A 26,355-nucleotide genomic window follows, 5' to 3' on the forward strand; every position below is an offset into this window, starting at 1 on the left:
CTTAGTTATTCTATGTCACTAGATTTGTCTAGTGGGAGATTTCGACTTTCGTTCTTTTATATTTTAGAATGTAGTGCAAGTTGCTGTCCATCAACTCAGTTTTTTGCAGTATTGGTACACCTAGATTATATCTAGCCTTTATGTCCTCTCAGTCAGCGAATGGTCTGTTGTTGGTAAGTGGATTTAACCTATGTACCTCTGCTTTTTGGTACTTTGGTGCAATGGTCCCCGATGACATCTGTGAATAAAGTTTCATCCCAATTTTACCGTCTTACATCCGAGGACCAACTATTCTCAGCTTACATGTAGATAAAAAGGCAAAAGCGGTGTAGAGCGACTCAGCCGCAGCCGTTTATTTTAATACCGCACAAATAACCTCGAATCCGTTCATCAAGGTATATCATCAACAACGTGGTTATTAAATAGGCGAATAGCTTAGTAACGGTATAGAATCATACTTGCACCATCGATTCCTACTTTGCTACCAACACATCATGGATGTAATTCAGCCAACTTCCAATCCTGCAATCGACTATCCAAAATGGGCGTCCGATTGTTCAACGTGCAAAGCCATTTGGTACCAACTTACACATCCTGACACCGCATCAGAAGTCAATCTTGGATTCTACGAAGAAGCCCTTTCAACTACCTGCCAGAATCATATAGTCCTTGTGGAAAGGTTTATTGCTTCTATCCGATCTAAAGGCATCGATGAAGAACGTTACAACATTGGTGATCTTGGATTCTACAAAAGGGGCGGGTTCCATAGGGGCGTATCACTTCTTGCCTCCATATCGAAATCTGGCCAAGGGTGGAAGTTGCTGTTGTTGAACAAACCCGACGTTCCCAACCATCCTGGTAACGGACGCATACTGGACCCTGACTGGGCTGATGTCGAAGCTGTTAAAGGGTGGAAACACAAGTGTCTTTCTTCTCACGGCTCGAAATGTCAAAATCTTCTCAAAGTTTCGTCTGCTCGACCTGCTTGGTTGGTGGATGTGCAGAATCAATGCATTGTCTCTGGTGATGAATCAAGCAGCTATGTGGCGCTAAGTTACACCTACAGTAGCCATACTCACCCAAAGATTGCCGCGGAGGACTATGCAATGCTACAAGAACCCTTTGCCCTGGCAAACACAACTTTCTCAGCTTATATCTCGCCAATTATTCGCCACGCTATGTATCTGACCTCAACAATCGATGAGCGGTACTTGTGGGCTGATGCACTCTGTGTTACTCATCACGACCCCGAGGCTGCATCTGAACAGCTAGCAACAATGGGAACCATCTATGCGAATGCTGTTGTGACTATTATCGCTGTAGATGGTGATTCACAGTCAGGTATACCTGGGCTCAGGGGTATTTCCAACCCTCGAGGGATTCAGCAAGAGATCATCCCATTCGGAGATGAGACAATCCTTGTTCGAAATACGGATATTAACAGTATGGGCCGAGTTGGATCCAATTACAATCATAATAGAGGTTGGACATTTCAAGAATATTCATTTTCGGGCAGAAAGATCGTACTGCTCGATCGCGAGCTGCACTGGATGTGTGCATGCACTACCTGGCATGAGGAGGTCACTCTGTTTACTGAAATTGATCATATTTTCAGATACCAATTCGACCTCCTGACGGCTGGGTTCCCAGCTGACTTTTGTCTTACGCAACATGCCATGGCTTACAACCAACGAGCCTTAACCTTCCAAGAAGATGCCCTACCCGCCATTTCAGGTCTACTATCAGTTCTCAGTCGATCCTTCGAGGGAGGGTTCCTGTACGGAATACCAGAAATGTTCTTTGAGCATAGCCTGGGCTGGTGGGGCATGGATATGGTGCGTCGGGTTTCCTCAGACAGACCTACTGAGAAGCAATTCGCATTCTCTGGTTTACCTTCGTGGTCCTGGCTGGGCTGGCAAGGGTATGTCTGTTATTGCGAACAGACAGCAATGCGGGTTTGGTCCAACCCCATTGAAGAAGCATTTCCAATCACTGAATGGTACACCAGTAATTCCCCGTCAGACCCTCCGGATCGACGACGAAGAATCAGGTCGACTTGGTATGAAAAAAGAGATGGTTTCAAAGATTTCACCAAGCCGATGCCTCCTGGGTGGTCGCGTCGAGAAACATCAACCCCCCGTGCCCATCCTGATGGATGCGAAAAATATGTCTTTCAACATGAATCTTTTCAAAAATGGTCGGGCAAACCACTGGAGTGGTATTACCCGTTTCCCGTTCACGAGATAAATGAATCAATACCTCCTTCCATGCCAGAACAGACGCAGTATTTGTTCTGTGAGACGTTTCAAACCACACTGCCATGCTATCGAGTCGATAGTCCAAATTTAATTCTCAGAGTCAACATCTGTGATAAGTCTGGGGAGGAGATTGATAGATTGGGCGTGGTAAATAAAGATTCGTGGATACGTTTTCCAGAGGAAGGGGATGGAACAGAGGCCGGGTTACAGGTAGATTTGGTGGCGATATGCAGACTGAAACGGTACACCAAGCCCAAAGAAAACTTTGTCGCAGTTGATTTACCACAAATTACGGAAGACTTGTATTCGGTACTTTGGGTGGAGTGGAAGGACGGCATTGCTTACCGACTTGCAAGTGGAGAGGTCATAGCTGAGGAATGGGAGAAGTTGGACCTGAAGAAGATTTCGCTCGTTCTTGGGTAAATAGGATATCAATTATCAGTGGAAAAAAGTCTGTGGAGGCTAATGAGTTGGAATATTCGACAATACATCTGAGTCCCATGACAGGTCGATGAATTACCGGTTGATGCCATTTGCCCTTAGCATCTTCCTCCAACCTTGGCCATATCTCCATTCCAACCATGCAGCTAGAACAGAACTGAAGCCTATCACACCGAATAGAGTAAATGTCCATCCGACGCCTACTGCATCTATAAATACCTGAACAAGACCCGTACTACCCCCAGCGAGAAATGCTCGCACGATGCTATTTGCTGCTTGTGCTGATGATGGCGACTTTGGGTGGATGTCTACCAGCAGTGTGCCACACATCTATGTCAAAAGATGCATTAGTGAGAGCTGTGTAAGATGCATCCCATGGTTGTTTGAGTAAGATCTTACGTTGAAAATGATAGCGGTGAAACATCCGATGAGAAAATGAAGTACTAAAGGAACTGCCATATCCTACATAAAGATTAGCATTTAACAAGAGAACGTTCTACACTCGGTACTCAATACTTCAAAATGCATTGTCCAGCCATAACCGATCAAGGAAACAGCTCCAATACTGATAAGATACCAGATGCTCCGAAACCTGGCTTCTTCAATCGGAAAGTTATCAAGATCATCAGCAGCCCTGGTATTGATGGTAATGTCATGCTTCCTTGCTATCACACGATAGTCATGGTCTAAAAGACGACCTGAATAAAAGTCGGTCAGCTTCATGTGCGTTCTTACAGTTATACGTGTATCGAATTGGATCTAACTTATCACAACATTGGAAGGGACCTTGGCACAGATCAGGTTGTAGACTTACCGGCACCATATGCTCTAAGACAAGATCCTATCCCCGATGGAAGGTAGATCAAGCCTGGCTGGAGTCCCGATATACCATACACACTGATGAATAGCGTTGAGGTGGAAGCCTGCAGAGCGCTCAGGTTCATATAGAAGACTCCAAAGATCAACGTGATCAACAACGTGTCTTTGGCCCAGAGCAGTTTCAAACTATCCAATGGGTTAAGCGATCTGACAGTTGTACCAGTGGGCCCTTCCTTTGGGGTAATGGCCTCGTTTCTGTGTTCGCTTTTGTCATGGGATAATGATTTTGCTAAACTCTGAAGATACGACAAGATCGTTCGCCACAGACCAGAGACTCGGACTGAGCCATCACCAATAATTGAGCGCGCTGTCTCGGGTAGGAAAAGAGTTAGCATGAGAAGGTAGTTGCCTGATAGAATGGCAAGGAACCAGAAAGATCCAGCCCCAGGTCAAATGGTTGGTAAGCGCAGCACCTATAATTGGGCCAACTACAGTCGCAATGTTAGGGCTAGAGGTAGCATGTAAGTAAAAGTCTCGTCGAATGCTGAAGTATAATTGAATAGGCAGTTCGTCCGACAAACATGGCGATCTGTCACGCAAAGTGTCGGTGAACTGCGCTAAGTAAAGCCCCCTCATTTGATCTTCATTGTACACTGTCTTGTCATGTTTAGCGACAATGCTGCGCTGGCTCTGACCATCTGACATGATGTTCTAGACTACAATTGAAGACGACGGTAACACACCATCTTGTTTGCCGGAGGCTGCGAGAAAACAGTACAAAGGCGAGTGCGGGCGTGCGGTCCTTGATCAATAGCTAGTTAGATTTGTTTGTAAGCGTGTGAGTAATTGGCGTTGGCTGCTTTGACGCCACCAAAATTGTAGCGGCAATCGCCGAGGTCTGTGTAATGATTTGTTGGTGTGGAAGTACAGGCTTGTTTGCCTATTTCAAAGAATCTCAGTACAATAAATGCCCCATACAGAGCCTACTTTGGCTGATTGTTCACCCACCATCGTAGCCTCTGTGCTTCCTTCGTATTCGACAGACAAAGAGAAGATGGCACCAAAGACAATTGCGGTTATCGGCGGCTTGGATGCCGATTTGATCATGATTGCAAGCCGTATTCCTGATCGCGGCGAGAGCGTCCGCGGAAACCATTACGAAGAGGCTCTTGGCGGCAAAGGAGCAAATTCAGCAATCGCCACGTTTCGGACATGTCACAAAATGCTCTCACAAAAGCAGAAGTCTCTGGGATCAAAGGTAACCTCAGTCAACGTTGAAACCGAACATCTGGCGGGCCAGCCATCCGTGGTGGCAACAGAGAAAGAAAGGAACACAGAACCGGACGAGGGAAATATCCAAGTCAAGATGATCGGCGCTGTTGGTGATGATAGATACGGCGAGAAGTTCATTGTTGAGCTTAACAAGAATGGTGTCGATACATCTGGAGTCGTGACAGTCCCAGATGCACGTACGAGTGTTTGCTTCGTCATGGTCGAAGAACGGACGCGCGCGAATCGCTGTCTCTTCACACTAGGTGCGACAGCAGCCTGGAAAAGAGAAGACTTCCTCAAGGCAGAGCAGCTTGGGGGCGGAATCCGACCTGACTTAGTTGTCGCCCAGATGGAAATCGACAAGCATGTCATTGAAACCATGCTGACAACAGCTGGCATTGCTGGGATCGACTTTTGTCTCAACGCAGCACCTACAAGCACTATCGACGGATGTCTCTACCGACATGTAACACATCTCCTCATGAACGAATCAGAAGCAGCTATCATGTCAGGGCGACACCGAGATGACGTGAACCAGGACACTTGGCTCACTATTGCTCAAGAATTCTTGAACGAAGGTGTAGCCAACGTGGTCATCACACTTGGCGCTAAGGGTGCTTTCTACGCAAATGCGCAAGGATATGGCCATTGCCCAGCATATGATGCGAAAGTCGAGGGTACCACAGGCGCAGGGTAAGTTCTTACCTCATGACAAAGCTTTACAGATGTTAATCGACAATCAGGGACACATTTACGGGGGCTTACGCGTCGGATTATCTACGACAAAAGCAAAAGGGGACATGGGACTTAAGGAGTACCGTTGTCCGAGCTAACAAGGCTTCTGCTATCACTATCCAGAGCCTGGGAGCCCAGAATGGAATTCCTTGGTCCGATGAGATAGATCGTTTTGATGCCCCCGAAAAGGCCCTCAATGATGTGCATTTCTAATCACTGACTGGCTTGGGCAGCGATAGCTATGCATAAGTTCATGCTTGAACTGCTGTGACCAGTGTTGAAACAGCGTTCTGTAATATGGTTATAATTCCAACTTGTGTTTGTTATTGATACTTTACTCGCGTTGATAAGAAAAGCTACAAAAAAGAAACAATAAAACATATTTCCACCACCTTGTACGTAACAATGTGAATACAGAAAAAAACAATAGGAAATATTGGGAGTTTGGATGCCAGACGACCTTAGTGATCGTGCAGTTCCACCGTGTTCCTGATCAAGACACCAAGACAAGGCTGTCCAACCTTGTGAGTCAGCCGCCCCCACGTTTGCTCGACGGCTTAACAGTAGCCATATCACCTGGCCGTACCCTTCTTCAGACACCAATGAAACGGTGTTGGCTGAGCGATTGAGCCTTGGTTCAACCGTCTTTTGCAGGAATGCCTTGTGAAACCAACGAGTCATTTTCAGTGTCTGTGATTTTCTTCGCAGATTCCTCCACAGACAGTATAGCCATCAGAGATAGTGACTTGATATGGCTCGCTACATGCGACACGAGCATCTTGTTCATTTCGTCCGGATCTCCATTTCCTTCTGCCACCGTTTGCGAGAGCTCATCGGGAACCCGTTCGCATAGTGGACATGCAAATTGACCGCGAGGTGCATTTAGTTGCTTCCGGGAAGAAAGATCGTCAAGTTGCAATTTAGTGAGTCGTCTCTCTCCCTTTGTATGCCATCTAGAGTCCAGTATGTGTTCTTTCCACAGTAATTCTGTTTTAAACTTAACAGGAGGGCTGTGGCCCAAATCACAGAACCAGGTCGATGCGTGGACGTTTCTCAACCAGTCCTTGTAATGTGCTGACAACATGTGAGACTCCGATTCATGACGATGAACAAAGTAACGAAGAGACTTGGAACATTCCGGAAACAGACAACCATAAGGCTTGACATCTTCATCGATATGTCGTCTCCAGTGATTCGTATTCTCCTCTTCAGAACCTTCCATCTTTAATTTCATGCAGCAAAGCCGACATCGGACGTGAGTCTTCCCAGGGGCGATTGTCGGAAGGGGTGGATAATCCAAAGAGTCTTGTTGATCTGTGGAAGTATTGCTCATGAGTGTTGTAGGAGCCTTTTCAGGTGGTTCGTCAAGTCGCTCGAGTGATGGTCCTCGTGGATCCGGTAAAGAGACTTTGGTGTGGTCCGTCCTAGCTGACCAGTTTCGTCTCTTGTCGATTAGTTTTTCACGTCTGATGGTTATGCTATCTCCCAATTGTCGACATAATGCGATACCAGCGGATGGGAATCTGCGTTGGACCAGTGACACGATTTCCTTACCAAACTCAGAATCAGAAGTTGTTGTCATTCGGTGTTCGAGCCGTTGGGCAGAATGTTTTTTAATGTCGTCGGCTGTCCTATCGAGGAAGCCAATTCCAATGTCGATTCCCTGACAATATAGGTCCCATGATTGTAGAAAGTCCTGTTTTGCTGGCGCGCATGCCTCGTCTGCAGAAAACGTACCACTCTCTATTTTGTCTTCAACTACACGAATAGTATGACACGAGTTAGTTACTTAATCTTCAGCCATTGGTGGTATTGGTAGTTGCAAGTAAAACCTACTGTGACGCAGACTCCTCAGAATCGTCCCCAACGACTCGGATACGCTTTGAGACATAAGGGGAAGGCCTTGTAATATTCGATCTAACGATGATTCCGTGGGTGAAAGAGCTTGAGTTTCACGAATCCATAAGAAAAAACTGCGTTGCAAATCCAAAAAGTCAAAGGACCCGTGTTTCCTCCATGTGCCCTCGTGTGGCTCAATGGATCGTGTGAGGAGTTCAGCGTCATGACTTGCGACCACACGTGCAAAGCATTCAAGACATTGCTTGGTAATGTCAGATAATACTGTGTTTTTATTGTCATCTGTCGCGTCCATGTTTGCGGACGGTAAGTGTTGGATTGGCGAAAGTGGGAGACGCTTGGGGGAGTTGGGGCTTCTCAAATAATCCTCTGATCCGGACGAGTCCGATGGGGCGGGGATTGCCGGCAGTCTGGCCAACGTATCGAAATAGAAGATCAAAGACAGGTCTCGACTGCAGGTGGCAGATGCTGTACAGCAGGTATCAAAGACTTCCTTTGTCCAGCAGACACATCAAAGCACCCTCTCAGGTCAGCCGCAAACGCACGGGTGAACAGCTGCACCCTCAGAAAGCAACTAGGTTGGCTTTCTTTGTTCGTTTCTTATTCAATGTTGCCACTTGTACACATGGGGATGGGCCAGAACGTCGAGGTGGTGTGCTGTGCATTCATGCAGCAGATGGCACTAGGAATGAGTAACATGAACCCTTCACCTCTCGTGAACAAGTACAACTTTGCCACGCTCGGCGTTGCCGTTCCATTACGATGGAATGGGGCCGATGTGTGGAAGTCCGGGACATCGTTTGCAGTACCCATTGCTGTAGGTATTGCTGCAACCGTCCTTGAACTTGCTCAGCACAAATGCACCAAGCACGGTCCACGCAAGCTCAGAGCCTTGTACCAAAAACAGGGCATGGAAGCAATATTTCAGGGAATGGCTACAACAAGGGATGGTTACGATTTTGTTTTTCCGGGCGGTCATTGGGCTACACAAACAGAAGCTTTGAGCATGATTGACAAGATTATGAGTTATCTCTGATGGTGGAGGATAGAAGGGAATAACAGCCATCTCTGAGGCGGTGTAGTTTACATGCATTTGTTGTATCACGAAACCTGTTGATTCGTTTTATAAAATTGGTGGCGGTAATTTGCATGGCTGAATGGCATCTATGATTCACCGAAAACACTACTAAGCCAACCCATAGCTTTGACGCATGGCCGGTCCTTTCGCTCTGGGGGCGATGTAGAATTCTAGTCAAAATGAAACAACATGTCATTATTTTGTGGTAACACAACCTCCATATGGTCCGAGGGCTTGCTTCGCAGCTAGGGTAGGGTTTTAAATTGGTTATTTCCATTTTTATATAGCCAGTAGACTCTCAGTTGTGCGTTTCGGGCATTGAATCTTCTTTGCTATTTGACAATCCAGATTCAATATTTACTGGAAGCTGAGCCCAATTTCTATAACATATGAGACTTTGTGGTCATGAAGACGCGACTACCTTGCCCTTAAGTATAAGCGCTTTTGCAGTGGTAAAATACTGAATGTCGTCAAATAGCTTATCGGCGGCTTCTCCCTTGGAAGCAGCAGAGAACTGATCGAGATTCTTCCAGCTCAACACGGTTTGGACTTGGTAAGGCGAACCGGAAGGGAAGGTAATAGCCTCCCAACCCAGAAGCCCAAAGGGACCCCATAATCTATGTAGCCTATTGTTACACACTGATCTTCAGAGCGCTCTCAACGACTTACGATGAAACCATAGGCATGTGGACTTTGACATAGTAGTCCAGGTCGAATGGGACATCTGAGGGGTAAAGAATGTACACTTGTGCCATTGAGACGATTTTCTTAAAATAGTTTCTTAACAATAAACGCGATATAAGATGAGGAACAGTTAATAATAAAATCTTTTAGTAACGCATTAAAAAGAGACCATGTTCCTTATTGTAATATTTTTGTTTATGGGGTTATTTAAAATAGTTCCACTAAGAAGAATAACGTTAGCAATAAGGTAGTTTTCTAAGAATTTAATAAATACTCGCGATAGCTTTCCTTAAATGACATTAGGGTTACATAAGCGCTGGATAACAGTTATCCGAAGATTATATAGTGTCTGTCTATTAGTAATACGCTAGACTAAAAATGAGAAATGCAAAGTAAAAGCATAAGAAAGGTACGTCATACTGCTCCATTTATAGATGTAATCCCATCTCAGAGCAATATGGATTCACTAGAAGATGTAAACTGTACCCCATAAGTGGAAAATCAGTAAATTAGTCACTTACGAGCCTATTAACTGAAGAAACTTCTCAATTCCGTAACGTTATCTTATGCTTTGGATGTAATCAAAGCTTTTTAAGACGTTTTAAGATTCCACTAGAACAAGCAATGTGCATCATGCTGACCAACAATATCCTCTAGGATAACGTTTTAGCTATCTATATATAGTGAATTGTATACTGCTACAATGAAAATTCCTTCAGTATTCTCATCTTCCAACAACTATTGACACCATGTCTAACGCAACTCTTTTGTGTATTGGCTCAGGGCCAGGAATCGGCCGTTCAGTTACTTCCCTTTTTGCAACTAAGCACTACAAAAATGTTGCACTGATCTCTCGGCGCCCTGAACAGCTGAAGATCGAAAAAGCTGCGGTGCAGGAGGCAGCAGGCCAGAGTGTCAACGTGCAAACATATGCTCTCGACGCCACTGACACCGATGCATTATTGTCCGCCCTTCATCGCATTGAAGAAGATCTAGGTAGAATCGAGTGCGTTTTCTACAATGCCGCTCGTGTTCAAAAGTCTGCCTTTTTTGAGTATGATCTTGAGGAGATTGAACAAGACTTTAAGGTATAGCACTAAAACCTCCTACTTGATTGTTTATAGTAGTTAACCAAACCTAGATTAGTGTTTCTGCACTCTACACCACCTTAAAGTACTTGATGCCCCGTCTTGTTGAACTTGCAGATACCCCATCGCAATACAAGCCAGCTTTGATCGTTACGAGCTCTATGTTACCATTCGAGCCGATGCCTGATCTATTTGCCTTGTCACTCGTCAAGGCTGCGCAACTCAACATGGTCCGCAGCTTAGCTCTAGTATACAAACCCCAGGGAGTTCACGTGGGTGTTATCAATGTTACTGGATTTGTTTCTGAAGAAGAAAAGGAACGAAATCCCAAGAACATTGCAGATAAAACATGGGAATGGTTTACATCGGATAGAGAAGACATGCCCTTTGAGGTTCGAATTTAAAGTTATAATGATGGCAAAGTCGATTACATCATGGCTGATTTGGACGAGGGTGACCTGGAGAGCCTCGTTACTTTGACTTCAGATGATTTCGATGGCCATGAGGTCTGATTTCTTTCTTCCGATATGAGCTAGCACCTATCTAGTACAGATTGTATCACGGCATCATTATCATGACATGTCATAGTTTCTATCATGTATCAACTATTTAAGAAAATGTTTGTATCAATCAAGTAAGCTGCCTTTGACGACCCAGATTAGACGAGCCGCACGATTTAGGCAGAAGACTGTCTCAACGCTCTCAATCAAAATGAAACTGGACGTTGTCTGGGGCTGACGTGGAGCTGCTATCTCGCGGCCAGACTTCCATGTCCCTACCTCAATAAACTGGGCCATGGTCATGGATGTGAAAGTGGCTCAGTTTGTCAGACGTGGCTGCCTTGCCTACCACCTCTGCACGTTCCCGGATGTCGCGCAAAGAAAGGATATATTCGACTCGTGAAGGCCTTTCGTGCCAACTCAAAACAATTACTTCAAGATCAGATATTTGTGAACGATGTTGAAAGGACCGGCGTTGATTGAGAACAATCCAGCGCTTGCCATCACATGGGGAGTAAAGGGGGTAAAACAAACAAGCTTCTTCTTGAAGCCCCTGATTTCAGTAGAACCGCTGCCTAATAGTGACATTATCTCCTTATATTACACAAGTATAACACATCTATCCCGTACACACATCAGTGCGTCAAACGGAAGCGGCGTGACTTGGCTACAGTGCGCTCCTAAGTATGCAGATAAAGTCGCGGTGTCGCAGCCTACCAGCCACTTTCATTTTTAGCTTGAAAATTCTTGGTTTGTTACACAGACTAACTAAAATGATATTTCATGCTGAATGTGGTCTGCTTGCAATGAAATTGCATCGGTCTAACCGCATCGTCACCAGGAATTCTTATTCTTTGACGGCAATGCATGGTATGCTCGATCACAGATACCTTTCCTGTGATAAAGGCAACTTAACTTCCCTCTTATTCGCTCCAAGCAAAAAAGGAAAGTAGTGAGAGAAATACCCATATCCAGTCTATTTGGGATCTCAACAGGGGACGAGGGAGGATTATGTGGCTCCCTCCTGCAACAACGCCGACTGCCCTGGTCCCAAGTGACGATACACTGACTATTCCCCACAGCGACAAGGATAAAACCCAAGACATAACCTATAGCATCAGTCGTAACTATGGTTTTCCCCAACTTCATTGGTCAGTTATGTGGTATCACCAGTTGCTTAGCCACCAATTCCCATTATCCTCTTGAATGTTATCTGCCTTGTACTAGGGTTAGCCAGTCTTTGAGGTTAATTGAACTAAGCTACCACTAATGCAGCCTTACCGTAACCCTCTAAACTTACTCTCATTATTTCCGTACATGACAGTCTACAGAACTTCAGAAAAGACAACATCTGAACAGCACTAGTTTTCTAGTCTGTTCCTCTCTAGAACCTTGGCGTACGCCAATCTGCCGTAACGGCCAAGCAACTCGGCAGCACGGCAATAAAGTCGTAGGCCAAGGTGAGTTAATGTGGGCCAAGGTCAGCCAAGCATTGCAGCAGTGCTAGGGCATGGAGCATTTATTCCGTTCAACGCGTCAGTGGTCATTAAGCTTCATATCCATAAACAGGATAATTCTCAAAGTCCCGTGATAGAAGAGAGTTTTACCCTACCGTCATCCGGCATTGTAGTGCCGTGCAACGTGAATGAGTGGTTGTGGGCGCGTCGATCATTGTAATGACTCGGATGACGCTTTTTGCGTGTCATGAGCTTGTACTTCTGTTATGACGTCTTATGCTACTTGTGACAATGGACATCGTCATTGGAGAATCAATCAGGTATTATGATTGTGTCCTGCAAATAATATTTTCTAGGTTCTATATATCTTGCTGTAAAGTCAACATTCTTTCTCTGACATTAAGTTAAGCCATTCATCTCTTCAACTCAACTCGTTCAACATGGCATACCACAACAACACCACTGTGCGCAACGACTATGGCACCACTTATAAACCTGAGCGCGAAACTGGTCTTTTGACTCGCTGGGTTCCAGAGAAGCTCAAGCACTCTGGCCTCTACCGTTGGATCCTCCGTTTGACTCACATTGGTCAATTCCTCTCTTCTGTCATTTCCCTCGGACTCTTCTCTGCTCGTCTCCGCAAGGTCTACAAGATTGTCAACGTTATCAAGACCCGACAAGGCGTCAGTGCTGCGTTTGGCGCAGTTGAGGGCATCCTTGCTGCTGCTGTGCTGTACACCCTCATTGGCATGATCATCTCTCTGCTTCTCAAGGGTGGTGGTCCCAGATGGCTACGCTGGCTTTGGGTTCTTCTGGATATTGCCTTTGTTGGAGCCTTCATTGCTGTCACTGTTCTTACTCGTCCCGATGGTGGTCCTGCTGGTCCAAGACACTGCTACGATACTCGTGGTGTGCAGGGCGTATTTGGCAACAACACAGACACTACAGATGATAGCTGCAACTTGCCTTGGGGTACATTCATCTTGGCTATTCTTAGCACGTAAGTGACGGTCTATCGCGACTCTTAGCGAAAACAATTAACATTTCTTGTAGTCTCTTCCATGCCTTTACAGCTGCCTTTCACGAAGTCCGGGAACGTCGCAAGGAGCACCACGTCGAAAAGCATCCCGCGCAAGACCACTACGACCAGCCGAGCCATGTCCCACAGACCCATGCTCCTCAGACTCATGTTCCCCAGACTCATGCCCAGCCAGGTTACGCCCCACAGCAGCACGTTCAGGAAGGACATGTCGGTAACAACAGAGCGGTCTACTAAGCAGATTATTTCCTTGGGCCTGAGGCCTAACTTCTTTTCAGCCTCTACAAAATTAAATAATAATAATAATAAATAATCTTTATGCAATCATGTTCTTGACACCTGTCTCGTTGCCATCTATTGTACTGCTCGCCTAGTCAGTACCCGCTTAGATTAATTGGCCAATAACAACTTGAACTCAGAGACTTGGAATCCCTGTCTTGCTGAGTCAGGATTGAGGAAAAAAATGAATGACATGCAAGGCTCGTTTCCATTTTAAATATCGCAATCACCACGTCTGAAACAAGTTTCATAGGCCTTCAACCGCATTTGTCATCACATCAATATCCTCCAGACGAACCCCTGGACTCTTTATCCTTGGTCTTTTGCGCAGTTCAGCTCGGCAATTTAATCCTATAAATACTAAATCGACAGCCATGAGGCTTTTCAGATTGAGCGACGGGGTCATTGAGATGCCCGAAAAGGATAGTGCAACCCGTATCATCAGATCTACAGATCCAAAGACGGCCAATACTGCCATTCTCCATGTCACGCCCAGCCCAGCAAATGAAACTATGCGTTTCTACTCTCATAAGAACGCACATGCTGCTTTTATAGTCTGGACTGGGTGCTTCCTGTTCTTTGACGGTGAGAAAACAGAGCAGTTGCGTCGTGGGGACTTTATTTTCATACCGCCGGTAGGGGAGGTCTGATTGAATATCCAAGACTGGGAAGTTAATCAATCTGCTAGGGAACCATCTACGGCTATCAATCATTAGTTCCAGAATCAGAATTGCTGGTTGTCACGACTCTGGAAGATCCAGCCGCACTGGTGGGAGCGCTAGACGAAAATCAAGACGACGCCGTTCGGAGTTTGGCAGACGGTGAACTTCCTGATCCTCGGCACATTGATGGGTATCGCCCTTTCGATCCGACGAAGCCCATAGATCAGGACGCATCCCTTTCAACATTTCTACGCCCATATTCTTTGAATCCTTTCACGTGTCCGCGGTGGATATTCGGCGGCGTACTAGCACGACCTTTTGTGAGACAGACACAATGCGAAGGCAAGTTCTCCATCTCAGTCATGGAGTCTTCGCAGATACACCGAGTCAGACCCTTCCTCAATCGGTGGCTAAACTTCACGAGTGTCGACCATTGCTTTTGCGTCATCGAAGGCACATTTTTGCTAAAGCTAAAGGGTCAGGCCGAGTGGACAGAACTTCGAGAAGGCCAAGCCATGCTCGTTTCGGCAAGGCAAGCATTCACTGCTGATTTGGGGAGCGAGTTTGTTAGAATGCTTATCATCACGAATGGCATTGGTATTGATGAACTGATCTGCAGGGCTGGACATGAGTATGAGTCGACAACACTCCCAGAAACGGCTGATAACAGATGGGATACTTGGGATGAGATTCGTTTTAGATCGGCGTGCTCAGAGGTCGGCGCTCTCCTTGACTACTAATGTAATAATGAAGATGTAATTATTACTTTGTGTCGTCCGCTGGAAAATTAATTGAATATTTTACTCACCTAACCTATACCGCTTTTCTAATGTTTGCTCCTGGTGTTTAATTTGCTTAACATCAAGCGACACATGTCATAACTATAAATAGGCACTCCAACACAGGCTAAGGCTCTCCAGGCCGGCCTAGCTTGAGATCTGCAAAAACGTTACGATTGGATAAAATCTGCGGGGAAACGTTACAGGCGATGTAACAGCAAAAGCCACTCGGTAAGAACCGTTTCTCACCCTCTACTGTCAACAGCCTCATCTCCTAATTATAGGGACGTTTCCAAGCTTATAGCTATACAATCCATAGATAGAGTCTCATCTGTGAGATACGTCCAGTCAGACCAGGATGATGACATTGTCCCGTTTCAGTTGATGTCACCCCACGGGCAATCCCGGTAATGCCACAGTGTAAAGTCACCGACTAGCAGGGCGACAGAAACCGTGTTCAGCTCTTGTCTGAGGTCCGACACCGGTGACAGAGAGTAAACGTAATCGTGAGAAACTTCCCGTCACATCCATCATGTAGCTTTACATGGCCAAAAAGCACTTCTCTTGGGACAATGCAACGTCTCGAGTCGTCTGGATAGCAAAACATTCGGCCCTTTCACTCCGATTACGAACGGCGATGACCAATTCAATTCATGAACAATCTTCCACTCTTGTCATCTTGAGGATGTTGTACTGCTATGCTAATGGATTTCTAATTTATAAATTCAGAGCAATTCCCAGCATAAAACGATCACTCACCAGCTCTCAGTCACATCATCTTACAAACCAAGCACATCTTGATACTCCTATATCTACCAAGACGTAAAATAGTCTTTACTTCGCAACCCAAGAACCATCCTTGCAACAGCAATCAACCAAACCTTCAACATGCTCTTCACCAACGCCATTGTCGCCATCGCCCTCAGCGTCTCTGTCAATGCCATGCCCCAGCCGTACCCCAACAAGTGTGGCGACCAGGTCTGCCCTGCCAACAAAGCCAAGTGCTGCGAGGTCATTGTCAACGGAGTGGCCGAGCTCGGCTGCTTTGCTGAATGCCCACCCATCCAAGCTCTCGAGCGTCGACAGCCATACCCAAACAAATGTGGCGATCAAGTTTGCCCCGCAGACAAACCCAAATGCTGTGAGGTTATTGTCAATGGGGTCGCTGAACTTGGGTGCTTCGCGGAATGTCCTGCTCCGCCTTCAGGAGAAGTAAACTTTGGACGACGCGACGAACCGATGGTCACCATCGCTGCATCACCTCCTATTGCTACCTTTGGTCCCAAGTGCGGAGACTCCTTTTTCTGTCCCGTCGGCAAGGTCTGCTGCCCTGATGCACTCTACGAATGTGCCGATCCTGACAAGGTCAGCGAACAATGCCCCAAGCAGTAGGTAAGTAAAGAAAAAACATAACCCTTCATACTGACTAAGCTAATAAGAATGTAGACTGTCATCCTTGTTATTCTCAATATATGATCCAATGTCGAGTTATCATACATTCACTAGATGGCGTCTTGCCTGGTTGTGCTCATGGGGAGATACACGAGAGTATCTGTCACAACTTGAGGCAGATACTCTGTTGCTACTTTGCAACTCTGTACACTGTAGTCTTACTTAATCTTTATATCTACACTCGTTACGAAATCTCATTTTAAAGCCGTGAATGTCTCACATCTCATCTCAATCGACATCATTGAAGGACTACGCGCCACTCTTGTAAACTGTATGTGTCGTGGTCTGAGATCCTAGTTGTCTTCGACAGAACCCTGGCTTTCATATGCCTGCATTATGATCAAGAAACAATTTAGATCGACACTCTATCACAAGCCACTGTAGTACTCGCCTCCAACAGGATTGAATGCAAGGTGTTTTATCAACACGTTTTACCTCCTAGAGTCGCCACAAATGTCTGCATCGGGTAAGTATAACGATGATTTTCACGTCATAGGAACTACACGGAGCGCGATCTCACACAGCACTTTAGGCTGGATAGCAACATGCAGCAGGAACAATAGATGCAATCAAAGATAAACATGAATTTCTACAGAAGAATTTAAAGGGAGAGACTGGTACATCTCCATTTTTGAAAGGCATGACTGAGCCGTTCTGCCATGTGGGAGTCTTTCGAAATGGCTACATCTTTTGCAGCAAATCGATAGATTTCAACATTACCCACCCAACACCATGTCAAGACCTCAAAGACGGTCTGGCTTTGATCCATCGAAAGGATACTTGAGAACACTGATACTGTTGGAATAGTCCGAAAGATCAGGGTTCAGTTGTGCCTGGAATCAGTCATGTTAGCGTTGTATAGCAACAGAGACATCAAGGTACATACCATATCAATCGCACATGTTGCATTCTTAGCGCCGTGAGTAACAATCTCAGGCTTTCCATCCTTCTTGGTCTTGATCAGAACTTGCTGAGAACTAGCCTGCGAAGGATCACCCATAAGATAGTTGAATGGTTCAATGAGCATAGCTGAGTGCGCGGTCGAGAAGACGGTGTTGGGGAGATCGCCTGTGTGAGGCATGTGGTGCATTCCCAAGTTGAACCAAAGAACACTGTATCACAATCAGATCACGTCTGTATTATTTAGGATAATAGAGTACTTACATGTCCTCTTGGTCAAGCGACTCGCTGTTGAAATACTCATTAAAGTCAACCTGAGGGTCCTCAGGAGTCAGCGAATTATACGCTCCGACAGCGTAAAGCTCGTTGTCCTTCTGTCGAGTGACGTAGAGATGATGCGTTGTGTGGTGGCCAGCGTTTTGCATAACCGAAGAATCCTGGACTGTGAGGTATGCTACACCAGAAGCTGTGAATGTTAGTCAAGTTGTCGCATTTTTCACATTTCTAGTTGAGACTAACCTGGTACAACCCTATATCCAGGGCTTTCTCCATAGGGGTTCTTCTCGTCTTTGTTCACGACTGCATACATTGTTGCGCCATTGGGAGACCAGTTGATCTTGGCATCGTCTTCGTTGTCGATGAAGCTCTTGACTGCCTTCATGGTGTTACGTGTCTGATCAGACCACTTGTACCTATTTCATATTAGTCACATGAAACAAAACCCTAGTACAAATTGGATGCTCACTTCTCAGTTGATGGCTTGATGTCAATCTTTTGCAAAGAGTTCTTCTCGCCCAAGATGTCGAAATCGGCCTTGAATGTGATGACGTGATCATGGAGAGATCCGGAAAGGCTATCGTGGATCTTGAAACCGTAGTCTTCGTTCTCGGCGTAGAATGCCGACGAGATGTAGCCTGAAGCTCTGACATCGATTTCAATGGAACCGTCAAGGTGGAACTGGTAGGTCATCATGTAGTCGTAGTTTCCGATGGTGTAGATGGCACGGATGTTGAACGCAATGTTCTTTGTCACGGTGGTGTGCCCGGCCCAAGAGTGTCGCTGGATAGGGAAGCCCTTGTCGATCTCAAACATGCCTTATGATTCATTAGCGTGGGATTGCTTGATGTAAGAGCTCAACCTACAAAGAGCATCCTTCTGGGTGAATGTCGTTTCACCTGTAGTCTGAGTGACATTGGTATAGTGCGAGTAAGCCGGGCAGTCGTAACCTGGATCATGTTAACGCTGTGATACAAATGATTTCTTTAGTCATCAGAAATCTTACCTTTCACGAGAGAGATCATTGCGGGTGCGAATCCAGACATGCTGTCGAAATAACAAATTCCGGATTGTACAGGATCGATACCGCTGCAAATGGCGTCAATAACAGTGGCGTGAGGCGGGGGTGCTTTCACAACTTACGCATAATGTGCAATCGCCTCATCCATACCAAGCTAGAACGGTTAGTTAAAGGTACACCCGTTGTGTGAGACATACATACCTCGTAGAGAATTCTCTTGCCCTTGTACTTAACATCATAAAGTCGTAGCCCATTGTCTCGGGTAATGCTAGTGTAGAAGGAGAAGTCCACTGACATATCGAATTAGTAACAGGTAACAATAAGTGAAAATCAAAAGATACTCACTCCAAGTCACATAGCTTTCATCTTCATCAACAGCAAATCTCGACTTTCCGGATTGAACATTGGCTGGTGGAGCTTCATCATCCAGGGGCAGATCATCGCCGTGTTTGGTTGTGTGGGCCCAAGGCTGATCCAAGTTCATCCCCAGGGGCTTGAAATCGGGCTTGGCGACAGCTGCACGTAAACCATCGAGATCCTTGTAAAACTCATTGCCGTATACCCAACCAGTGACTTTCCATTGACTGGGATCACGGCCGGTTATGTCTGTTCGCAAATACAGACCCAAGGGAAGGAGTGAGATTGTGTCATAAATGCTGGTGACTGGCGCGTTGAAGCCTTGCCACATAATGACCTTTCCGTCTGTGACATTGATGGGGGCTGCAAAGGCTAGTGGGATCTGGAGTCCATCATCGACCGTCTTGATTATGTTAGATAAAGAAACATGTAATTTAAAACACAGAACTCACCAAGTTCCAGAGACGTTTGGTCACGTCCTCTGCCTCCTTCATAATCTTGAGATTGAAGTTGCCATAGTCCTCTGCGTCAGGGTTGACGACTGCGATCTTACCGTCACCCTTCTTCGTGTTTGCAAACGTAAAAGGTGTGACACTTGATGCATTAGTGATGGGCAACGGACCAACTTTGAATTCCTGGAGATAAGCCTTCTCGGGTACGCCAAACATGACCGCAGCGAGAGCGTATCGTGTTGGGCTACCCGCTTTGTCTGACAAGAATGGGAGAGTGTCGCTCTTGTTGGGCATCATAAGCTCGACCGACATACTAAAAAGCTTGTGAGTTGGGGTTAGAAATCATGGTTCATAGTACAAGACTCACATCTTGTTGTCGCGGCTATAATCACCTGTTAGAAATTTCAACATCATATGGGATCCAATACGTACCTAGTAGCATTCTCTGCAACGGTCAAATTGAAACCAGTCGCATCGCGATGCAAAAAGGCGAGAACATCAGCAGTCTCTTTCTTGGTCAGAGAACCCCAGAAGTTCTTGTGAGGAGCACTCGCAGACGGCTGAGCCGACGAACAAGAGTCCTCCTTGCGGCTCTCCAACCTTGTGGGAGGAAAAGCCCTGGCTAGAGCCAGAGGCACCAGCGAAAGCGAGACCAAGAAACCTGAGGGACGCATTTCGTATTCTGTCGTATCTCGAAGTGCAAAATAGAAACTTGGGTTTCTAGATGACGAGAATCGGCGAGTGCGGAATGATGGTGGTGGTGTCAAATTTCGTATTGGTCTTCGATAACTGAGGTTTATATAATATTTTTCAGCTCCCAAGAATAGCATCTATAGCCAAGAAATCGCTGCCGATAACGAAATAGTAAATTTCTCCCCACGCTGTCCATTATGCAGATATGACACGACTCAACTCGTGGATCCATCAAAGAGGCTACCGTTGCAAGGTCCATAGTCACTATCACGGTCGAGGAAGCTGCCCATGTCGATATCGTGAGAACGAGTTTCAACCTAACAAGATAAGGATAGTTGCCCCTCTTATCTCTTCAAAGGGAAAGCCAGATTTCGTAAAAGGTCCTCTAGTGACAGTTGTGGCTTGCATATTGACAAGCGAGGGTTGCATACCGGCAGATGGAGGATGCATATCCGTAGAAGAAGATTACAAATAATAACAAGGAAAAGATAACTATGCTTAACCGATGTTTTGGATCGCGCAGGATGCATGTCTTCTTATTCTTATCTCGATTCTAAGTTCAATACAGGGAGTAAATGGAGCCTAGACCACACTATGTTATGATGGAGAGTGCCAGGTTTGGATTGGCCATCCGAGGCTGAGGTTGCATCTGACTTTGGCGGGCCCGGGGTGCGGACTGTCCGAAAGACCGAAGATCCAAAGGATTAGGTACAGAATGTTCCATTGCCTCTCTTTTGACTTTAGACTATGTAACCACTGTGGATACAATAAGTTCTTCTTGATATACCTGTCCAATCGGTTAGCTATAGGACGCATGAGATTAAGCACCTGATCAAGATTACCAGAGACAGCTACAATTAGAGTCATCTGCAAGAACAAGCTTCTCTCCAAACTCTGAGATCAAGATAACGGGAAGACTGTGCGTGATTTAGCGTAAGATCCATAAACGATCTGTAACCTCAAGAGATAACAGTTGAAAGCTGCATGCAGAGAAACTACAGAATTGATTGATAACATAACCCCGAAAGGACTCTCAATAATGGCGCATAGCTTTACCAGTTGCGGTAAGTACCGGCGTTATATGGACATGACTAGTCGTTTGCATGTTTTGAAACCTATTGTGGGCTAATTTTCTCGTAAATGTCCGACAAACGTGCATCGGCATTGAACACAGTGCATGTAACCTCAGTATGCTACGCGACTACGCGAACGACATGGGTTATCCATAGGCGAAGGAGCCTGTCGCCTAACACGATCACTTAAGTTTATTCTTGGCAGATTACCCGACTCATTAAACTTTTAACCCTTACCTTAGATTCCGATATGGGAGATACTTCATTAAGCAAACAGCTGACTATGAGTGAATTAGACCATGCATGGTAAGGTAACTATCTAGATGGAAATATCGTTACGTTATAATAACGCTAGGTAGACTCTCTGGCCCTGATAAATATCTCTACTGATAATGTTATCTCCTCGTTAACAGTGCCGTCTCTGTACCTCGTGACAATAAGTCGCGCCATTGTTGTCGCGTAGCCAGCCTAAGAAAAGTGAAATGCGAGTCAAACATACTGGACTACAATTGCCCAATCCCAGACAATCTTACATAATACAAGTCAATCTTTAGAACGTGGCTTTATTAGATTAGATTCAGATCAAATCCCACTGGCTCAAGCAGCTGAATTTAGTCTTGCAACTTTAACCAGCTTTGTGAAATCCTTGAGCTTACCCTGAACTATTAACCCATATATGACATTACTGGGTGGACTAAAGTTTCAGGGAGAATCCTTGACACCAGCTAACTCTATTATAGACTAGTCCAGACGTCAAACTAAGGTGCATCGGCTAAGCTTGCCCCTTACTAAAGTCAGCCCTGTTGAGAAGTCATCGTGAAATTCCCGACCATATTGCTCGCAAGCGAGGTGTCTCATCTGTACAAGTTTCTATTGATAATTTGGAGCGTGACCATATACACTGCCGATATTATTTGATAGGCTAGAACTGATATGCCGCACTAATTCGTGGCGTTGGATAACATACAAGCTCAAAGGTCTCTGCTCAATTCTTTTGTTTCTACACGGTACCAAAACGTAGCCTCTACTCCACAATCCGGCAAACCAGGGCTCAACCGTCAGCGAGGCGGTGAAACTCAGCATCGGATCAACTAGATTGGAATAATTGTAAATAAAAAAGATTTAAATACTCTACGACCAGCAAAAGCGCTCTGTTGGTCCAATGCCAAGGCAGTGGCGTCAATAGTTTATCACTAGTGATCAATATTCGTGTAATTACTAGTCTCAGCACTGACTGAGTCTTTACCAGTCATTTAAAATATGCTGGTTTCCCCTTACATGCTCTTATTCTCGGTGCATTTCCATTTCTATATGTTTTTGCTTCAGTAGGGACTGATCTCATGCAATCTTTCAACATGCGTTTGTCACTCAAGTCCTTCGCCTTCGGGTTGCTTTCAATGCAGGCATGTATGATAATTGCAGGACCATGCAAGCCGCCATCAATCACCTCTGTTGGCCATTACTCTAGCATTACATCCACTGTCACAGAAACCATCCTATCCGAAGATTCTACTTTCAGCGGGGACGTCACCACATCAGCCATTGCTGAAGCTATCAGCAGTACTACTAGAGATGAATCATATGACGATTCTACTACAAGTGCCGTGTCGACCACTGCTACCCTGAGTGCAGCAACAACCACTACTATTCTTCCTGAGTTATCAGGAACAGAAAACCTCAGTGGAACACAAACAACAACATTCCTTCCTGAACAGCCAACCTCGACCGCACTCGCTATATCAACAACAACATCAGTGGAAGCACCCTTGGGAACAACTCTAACTGCTGTATTCATCGACGAAGGCTACGAAAAGGAGGCCTGGCTTCCAATGGACCCGTCTCCGAATGTCGTTATCACTAGCAATGAAGACACTGAGTCTGCCGGTGCCCTCTTTGGTCTTGAAGCTGGAACCTCGCGGCTCTATGCTATCCTCCCTAGCGGCGAAAAACGTTATGCTGCCACCTGCGTCCAATGTAGTGGCGGCGGATTTGCGTTCTATACCGAAGAAGAGAGAACAGCGGGTTATTTCGTCTTTTGGGCTATATGTACGGAAGTCGAGAACAGGTACCTGAGCTGCACACCAGAAAATGGAGAGAGCAATTCTTATCCACACATGTACTTTTACGAAAGTGGCGGGCACTACTGGCAAACTCGCTATCCTGACCGCCGGGGCCAGACCGCTGTAGAGTTCAGACTTGGATAGGTGCAGAACGTCTTATGAGACTATAGCGATCTAGGACACCTAGAGGTGACCCATAAGTAGTAAATCGATGTTGTATTTTCTGAACACAGTAATCCCCCATGAACTATATTGTAGATAGCGTGCTTCAGAGTGCAAGTAACAGAATGACCAGAGCAGATCGAACTAAAATTTAGTGTAAAACGTCACGTCAGACGATGGTGTATTATTAACCGCTAGTCGACAAATATGAATAGCAAGTGGTCCAAGCTTCTGAGCTTTCTGACGTCCTGGATCTGGTCAGAAGATGTTTATATTTCAGATGCTTCATCGAGAGAATAGCCGACTATAAGTGAATTAGAGTACTGCTTGGTAAGGTAACAATCTAGAAAGGAGACACCATTACGTTATAACAATAACCATTAACACCTGGATATTTTCTCCAGCTTCGATAACACATCTCTTGCAACATCACTATCTCTTTTTCATCCTAAGCAGACCCTTACACCCTCAATACCGCGCGTGACATCGGTTCAGTGACATTCCGCTGAAAGTATCTCTGCGCATCATACTCGGTCATACTCTTCGTGGCAACAGGAAACTCTAAGCACTTAACAATACATTGTGCAACGACCCTACCAACCTGATGAGACAGCGTCTTGCCGCACTTTCCAATCAAGGCTTTAACAACATTTGACGCAACTAAGGGTTTGGTTTCCAGGAAGGACTTGAGGATAGAGCTAGCTTCTTTCCACAAGGCAATTTCAAGCAGCACAACACCAAGCGCGTAGACGTCATGGCTTTTCTCAAACCTTGCTGTTGGCCGACCCCATCGATCGGGGTGACGATAGAGATTGTTGGCAAGCGTGTAGTCCTCCTCTAGGAATGTGGCCTCGTCGTCAGCACGAGAGTACTCAAATCCAAACAGTAGTGGCTTGCTAAAGTCAAAGTTGCCGACAAATGGTGAAGCCGGATCTTCATCGTCCAAATCGGACTTTAGGTCAGGAAGAACTTCTGTAAAGGCAATGTTGTCGCTTCGAATTCCTTTGTGCACCCATCCAACACGGTGGAAGTTTTCAATGGCTGTGGCAATAGCCCAAGCTAGGCGGATTCGTTGGCCGAGAGGAACAAGTCGATGAATCTTGTACAGTTGATGAAGAGTTGCTACCTCGCCCTCAGAATCAAATGTGGGTGGGGTCCAGAATACTATTCCCAGCTCTTTACGGAGCCTGTCACGGAAGAAACCCGCACATGATAGAATGTGGAACTCTTTATCCTTTGGGTGACATAGCAACTCCGTGATCTTGCGAACCTGTCTCAGTGTTTGATCTTGCGGTTCACCACTGCTGCCATCCGACTCCTTGTACTTCCAGGTCTCCATGATGACAGATCGGCCGTCGATACTCCCCAGCTTGAAACGCTTGGATACCTTATCCGCCGGGCTATTTCTTTTGAGGGATTCCAAGATTCGATCACGGTCGATCTCACGGTTATTGCTATCGTCGAGTGGATCAGGCCGAATAACCATGTCGGCCAAGTGGCGAGACTCGTCCACGTCTAGAGCAGCTCTGAGTTCAACACTAGCCTCCTTTGGCACCCCAGATGGACTTCTGCTAATAGCAGTGTCAAGTAGCAGAGGTGTTTGGACAGCCGTTCTCAACGTTAACACTTTATCTTGAATCTCAGCCAGTGATTGTTGAACAAGCTCATCTCCGCTTGTCGTAGTGTCTGTTGCGAATTCTTTACAGCTATCCATGACAGTATTCAACCCACGGATGCCTCTCAGAATCTCGTCTCTGGCAGGTTTAGACAATTGCTCAAACAATGATCCCTCAGGAAAGGCACCGTCTTTAAGAGCGTCTTGTATGCGACGGGCCCGACTGACAACTGCTTCGATACTGACGGCCGTAACGTTCTTGGGAGGTGCTGTCTTAAGCCAGTTTGCTATTTGCAAACCAGTCACGTCATCTGAGAGTGATGCTCGGAAAACGAGGTAGCCAGCTGGTTTTGCCGCGAAACCTTCTGGGATATCCCGAGTTTCGAGAGGTTGGAGAACGATTTTTGTAGCCGATTTCCTCACGAAATCATGAAAAACGGGCGTCTCTAGTGGGATGTTAATTTTTGTTTATCCATATAACACAATAAACTTGACTTGCCTGTAATTTTTGGATCTTCCCTCAGTTCTGATGCGAGACTTTCTGATGAGATTCCCGTATTGACATGCTCTTTCAGCAGCCTGATCAGCGCCCTGGTAAAGGATCTCCGACCCGGAACAGGGGTCTTGGCTCCCTTGGCCGACGCAGCAATCAGTTCAAACCGACCATCGCCATCCTTCGAGCCGCCTGTGATGAGAGACGCATGGCAGCAATCGAGAATAAGAAGAACATCACCAACGGCCGAGAAGAGTAGTTGCTGTGTAACATGCCAAGACACTGTTGGGCCACCCCGCTCAAAGGCCGCCCACTCAGCCTGACCCCGCGAATCTGGACTGCAATGACCAGCGTAGTAAAGGATGATGAGAGAACCCTCGGGGAACGACTGTTCTTCCACGAAGCTGGATATTTCTCTGTTGAGTCTAGCACGGGATGACCCTTTGGTTGGGATGGGAAAGAAGACCACACTACTGTAACGGTAGTCTTTCTCGAATATGGCGCGGAGATCCCGTATCTCGCCGTCCACATCGCCGAGGTCGTGCTCTTCCCAGGCTATGAGTAGAACATGGACTTGTGTGTAAGAGTCCTGTAAGTTGGATCCGATGGTAGACTTGAAGGACTGGACAATGTCGTAGTCACTCATTGCATAGGAAGTGGCCGGGTCAAAGACGATGATTCAACACCAAGTTTGTTTAACTATGCATAAATGAGACAATTTCACCATTCAACGGCCTCAAAGTACTGATTGACGGAAAAAGATATTTTCCATGCTGTGTAACACAAATCCACATGTAAGACGAGCTGCATATGGTATCACCTTGTCGGGTGCTGAAATCAGGCTCTGCTACCC

General features: G+C 45.9%; 13 protein-coding genes across 13 annotated transcripts, besides 1 other annotated feature; 9 read left to right on the top strand and 4 right to left on the bottom strand.

Annotated features, from left to right (window-relative positions):
* Positions 1-494: 494 nt before the first annotated feature.
* FPSE_00746 (uncharacterized protein) lies at positions 495-2,681 on the top strand (the record flags this gene model as incomplete). The annotated part of the gene is made up of 2 exons (XM_009253866.1): positions 495-1,921; positions 2,615-2,681. 2 exons carry the CDS (start codon positions 495-497, stop codon positions 2,679-2,681), a joined length of 1,494 nt encoding a protein of 497 aa, XP_009252141.1.
* Positions 2,682-3,221: 540 nt separating this feature from the next.
* On the top strand, positions 3,222-3,389 carry FPSE_00745 (uncharacterized protein; the record flags this gene model as incomplete). Its single annotated transcript, XM_009253865.1, has 2 exons — positions 3,222-3,345; positions 3,379-3,389. The coding sequence occupies 2 exons, from the start codon at positions 3,222-3,224 to the stop codon at positions 3,387-3,389; spliced, it is 135 nt and encodes a 44-aa protein (XP_009252140.1).
* A 1,183-nt stretch (positions 3,390-4,572) lies between these two features.
* On the top strand, positions 4,573-5,738 carry FPSE_00744 (uncharacterized protein; the record flags this gene model as incomplete). Its single annotated transcript, XM_009253864.1, has 2 exons — positions 4,573-5,483; positions 5,534-5,738. The coding sequence occupies 2 exons, from the start codon at positions 4,573-4,575 to the stop codon at positions 5,736-5,738; spliced, it is 1,116 nt and encodes a 371-aa protein (XP_009252139.1).
* A 424-nt stretch (positions 5,739-6,162) lies between these two features.
* FPSE_00743 (uncharacterized protein) lies at positions 6,163-7,677 on the bottom strand (the record flags this gene model as incomplete). The annotated part of the gene is made up of 2 exons (XM_009253863.1): positions 6,163-7,283; positions 7,362-7,677. 2 exons carry the CDS (start codon positions 7,675-7,677, stop codon positions 6,163-6,165), a joined length of 1,437 nt encoding a protein of 478 aa, XP_009252138.1.
* A 330-nt stretch (positions 7,678-8,007) lies between these two features.
* FPSE_00742 (uncharacterized protein) lies at positions 8,008-8,418 on the top strand (the record flags this gene model as incomplete). Its single annotated transcript, XM_009253862.1, has 1 exon — positions 8,008-8,418. One exon carries the CDS (start codon positions 8,008-8,010, stop codon positions 8,416-8,418), a length of 411 nt encoding a protein of 136 aa, XP_009252137.1.
* Positions 8,419-8,863: 445 nt separating this feature from the next.
* Positions 8,864-9,215, bottom strand: FPSE_00741 (uncharacterized protein; the record flags this gene model as incomplete). The annotated part of the gene is made up of 2 exons (XM_009253861.1): positions 8,864-9,077; positions 9,130-9,215. The coding sequence occupies 2 exons, from the start codon at positions 9,213-9,215 to the stop codon at positions 8,864-8,866; spliced, it is 300 nt and encodes a 99-aa protein (XP_009252136.1).
* Positions 9,216-9,893: 678 nt separating this feature from the next.
* On the top strand, positions 9,894-10,636 carry FPSE_00740 (uncharacterized protein; the record flags this gene model as incomplete). Its single annotated transcript, XM_009253860.1, has 2 exons — positions 9,894-10,232; positions 10,286-10,636. The coding sequence occupies 2 exons, from the start codon at positions 9,894-9,896 to the stop codon at positions 10,634-10,636; spliced, it is 690 nt and encodes a 229-aa protein (XP_009252135.1).
* Positions 10,637-12,629: 1,993 nt separating this feature from the next.
* On the top strand, positions 12,630-13,465 carry FPSE_00739 (uncharacterized protein; the record flags this gene model as incomplete). The annotated part of the gene is made up of 2 exons (XM_009253859.1): positions 12,630-13,189; positions 13,243-13,465. 2 exons carry the CDS (start codon positions 12,630-12,632, stop codon positions 13,463-13,465), a joined length of 783 nt encoding a protein of 260 aa, XP_009252134.1.
* Positions 13,466-13,513: 48 nt separating this feature from the next.
* Positions 13,514-13,548: a repeat region.
* A 333-nt stretch (positions 13,549-13,881) lies between these two features.
* On the top strand, positions 13,882-14,909 carry FPSE_00738 (uncharacterized protein; the record flags this gene model as incomplete). Its single annotated transcript, XM_009253858.1, has 2 exons — positions 13,882-14,142; positions 14,196-14,909. 2 exons carry the CDS (start codon positions 13,882-13,884, stop codon positions 14,907-14,909), a joined length of 975 nt encoding a protein of 324 aa, XP_009252133.1.
* Positions 14,910-15,836: 927 nt separating this feature from the next.
* FPSE_00737 (uncharacterized protein) lies at positions 15,837-16,340 on the top strand (the record flags this gene model as incomplete). Its single annotated transcript, XM_009253857.1, has 1 exon — positions 15,837-16,340. One exon carries the CDS (start codon positions 15,837-15,839, stop codon positions 16,338-16,340), a length of 504 nt encoding a protein of 167 aa, XP_009252132.1.
* An 803-nt stretch (positions 16,341-17,143) lies between these two features.
* FPSE_00736 (uncharacterized protein) lies at positions 17,144-20,080 on the bottom strand (the record flags this gene model as incomplete). Its single annotated transcript, XM_009253856.1, has 13 exons — positions 17,144-17,233; positions 17,287-17,512; positions 17,565-17,766; positions 17,820-17,992; positions 18,046-18,394; positions 18,443-18,526; positions 18,583-18,665; positions 18,720-18,751; positions 18,799-18,887; positions 18,943-19,357; positions 19,407-19,719; positions 19,774-19,788; positions 19,839-20,080. 13 exons carry the CDS (start codon positions 20,078-20,080, stop codon positions 17,144-17,146), a joined length of 2,313 nt encoding a protein of 770 aa, XP_009252131.1.
* Positions 20,081-22,527: 2,447 nt separating this feature from the next.
* FPSE_00735 (uncharacterized protein) lies at positions 22,528-23,376 on the top strand (the record flags this gene model as incomplete). Its single annotated transcript, XM_009253855.1, has 1 exon — positions 22,528-23,376. The coding sequence occupies one exon, from the start codon at positions 22,528-22,530 to the stop codon at positions 23,374-23,376; it is 849 nt and encodes a 282-aa protein (XP_009252130.1).
* Positions 23,377-23,854: 478 nt separating this feature from the next.
* Positions 23,855-26,148, bottom strand: FPSE_00734 (uncharacterized protein; the record flags this gene model as incomplete). Its single annotated transcript, XM_009253854.1, has 2 exons — positions 23,855-25,455; positions 25,500-26,148. 2 exons carry the CDS (start codon positions 26,146-26,148, stop codon positions 23,855-23,857), a joined length of 2,250 nt encoding a protein of 749 aa, XP_009252129.1.
* Between the last annotated feature and the right edge of the window lie 207 nt (positions 26,149-26,355).

The sequence above is a fragment of the Fusarium pseudograminearum genome, chromosome 1 (assembly GCF_000303195.2).
Source record: "Fusarium pseudograminearum CS3096 chromosome 1, whole genome shotgun sequence".
Lineage (NCBI taxonomy): Eukaryota > Fungi > Ascomycota > Sordariomycetes > Hypocreales > Nectriaceae > Fusarium > Fusarium pseudograminearum.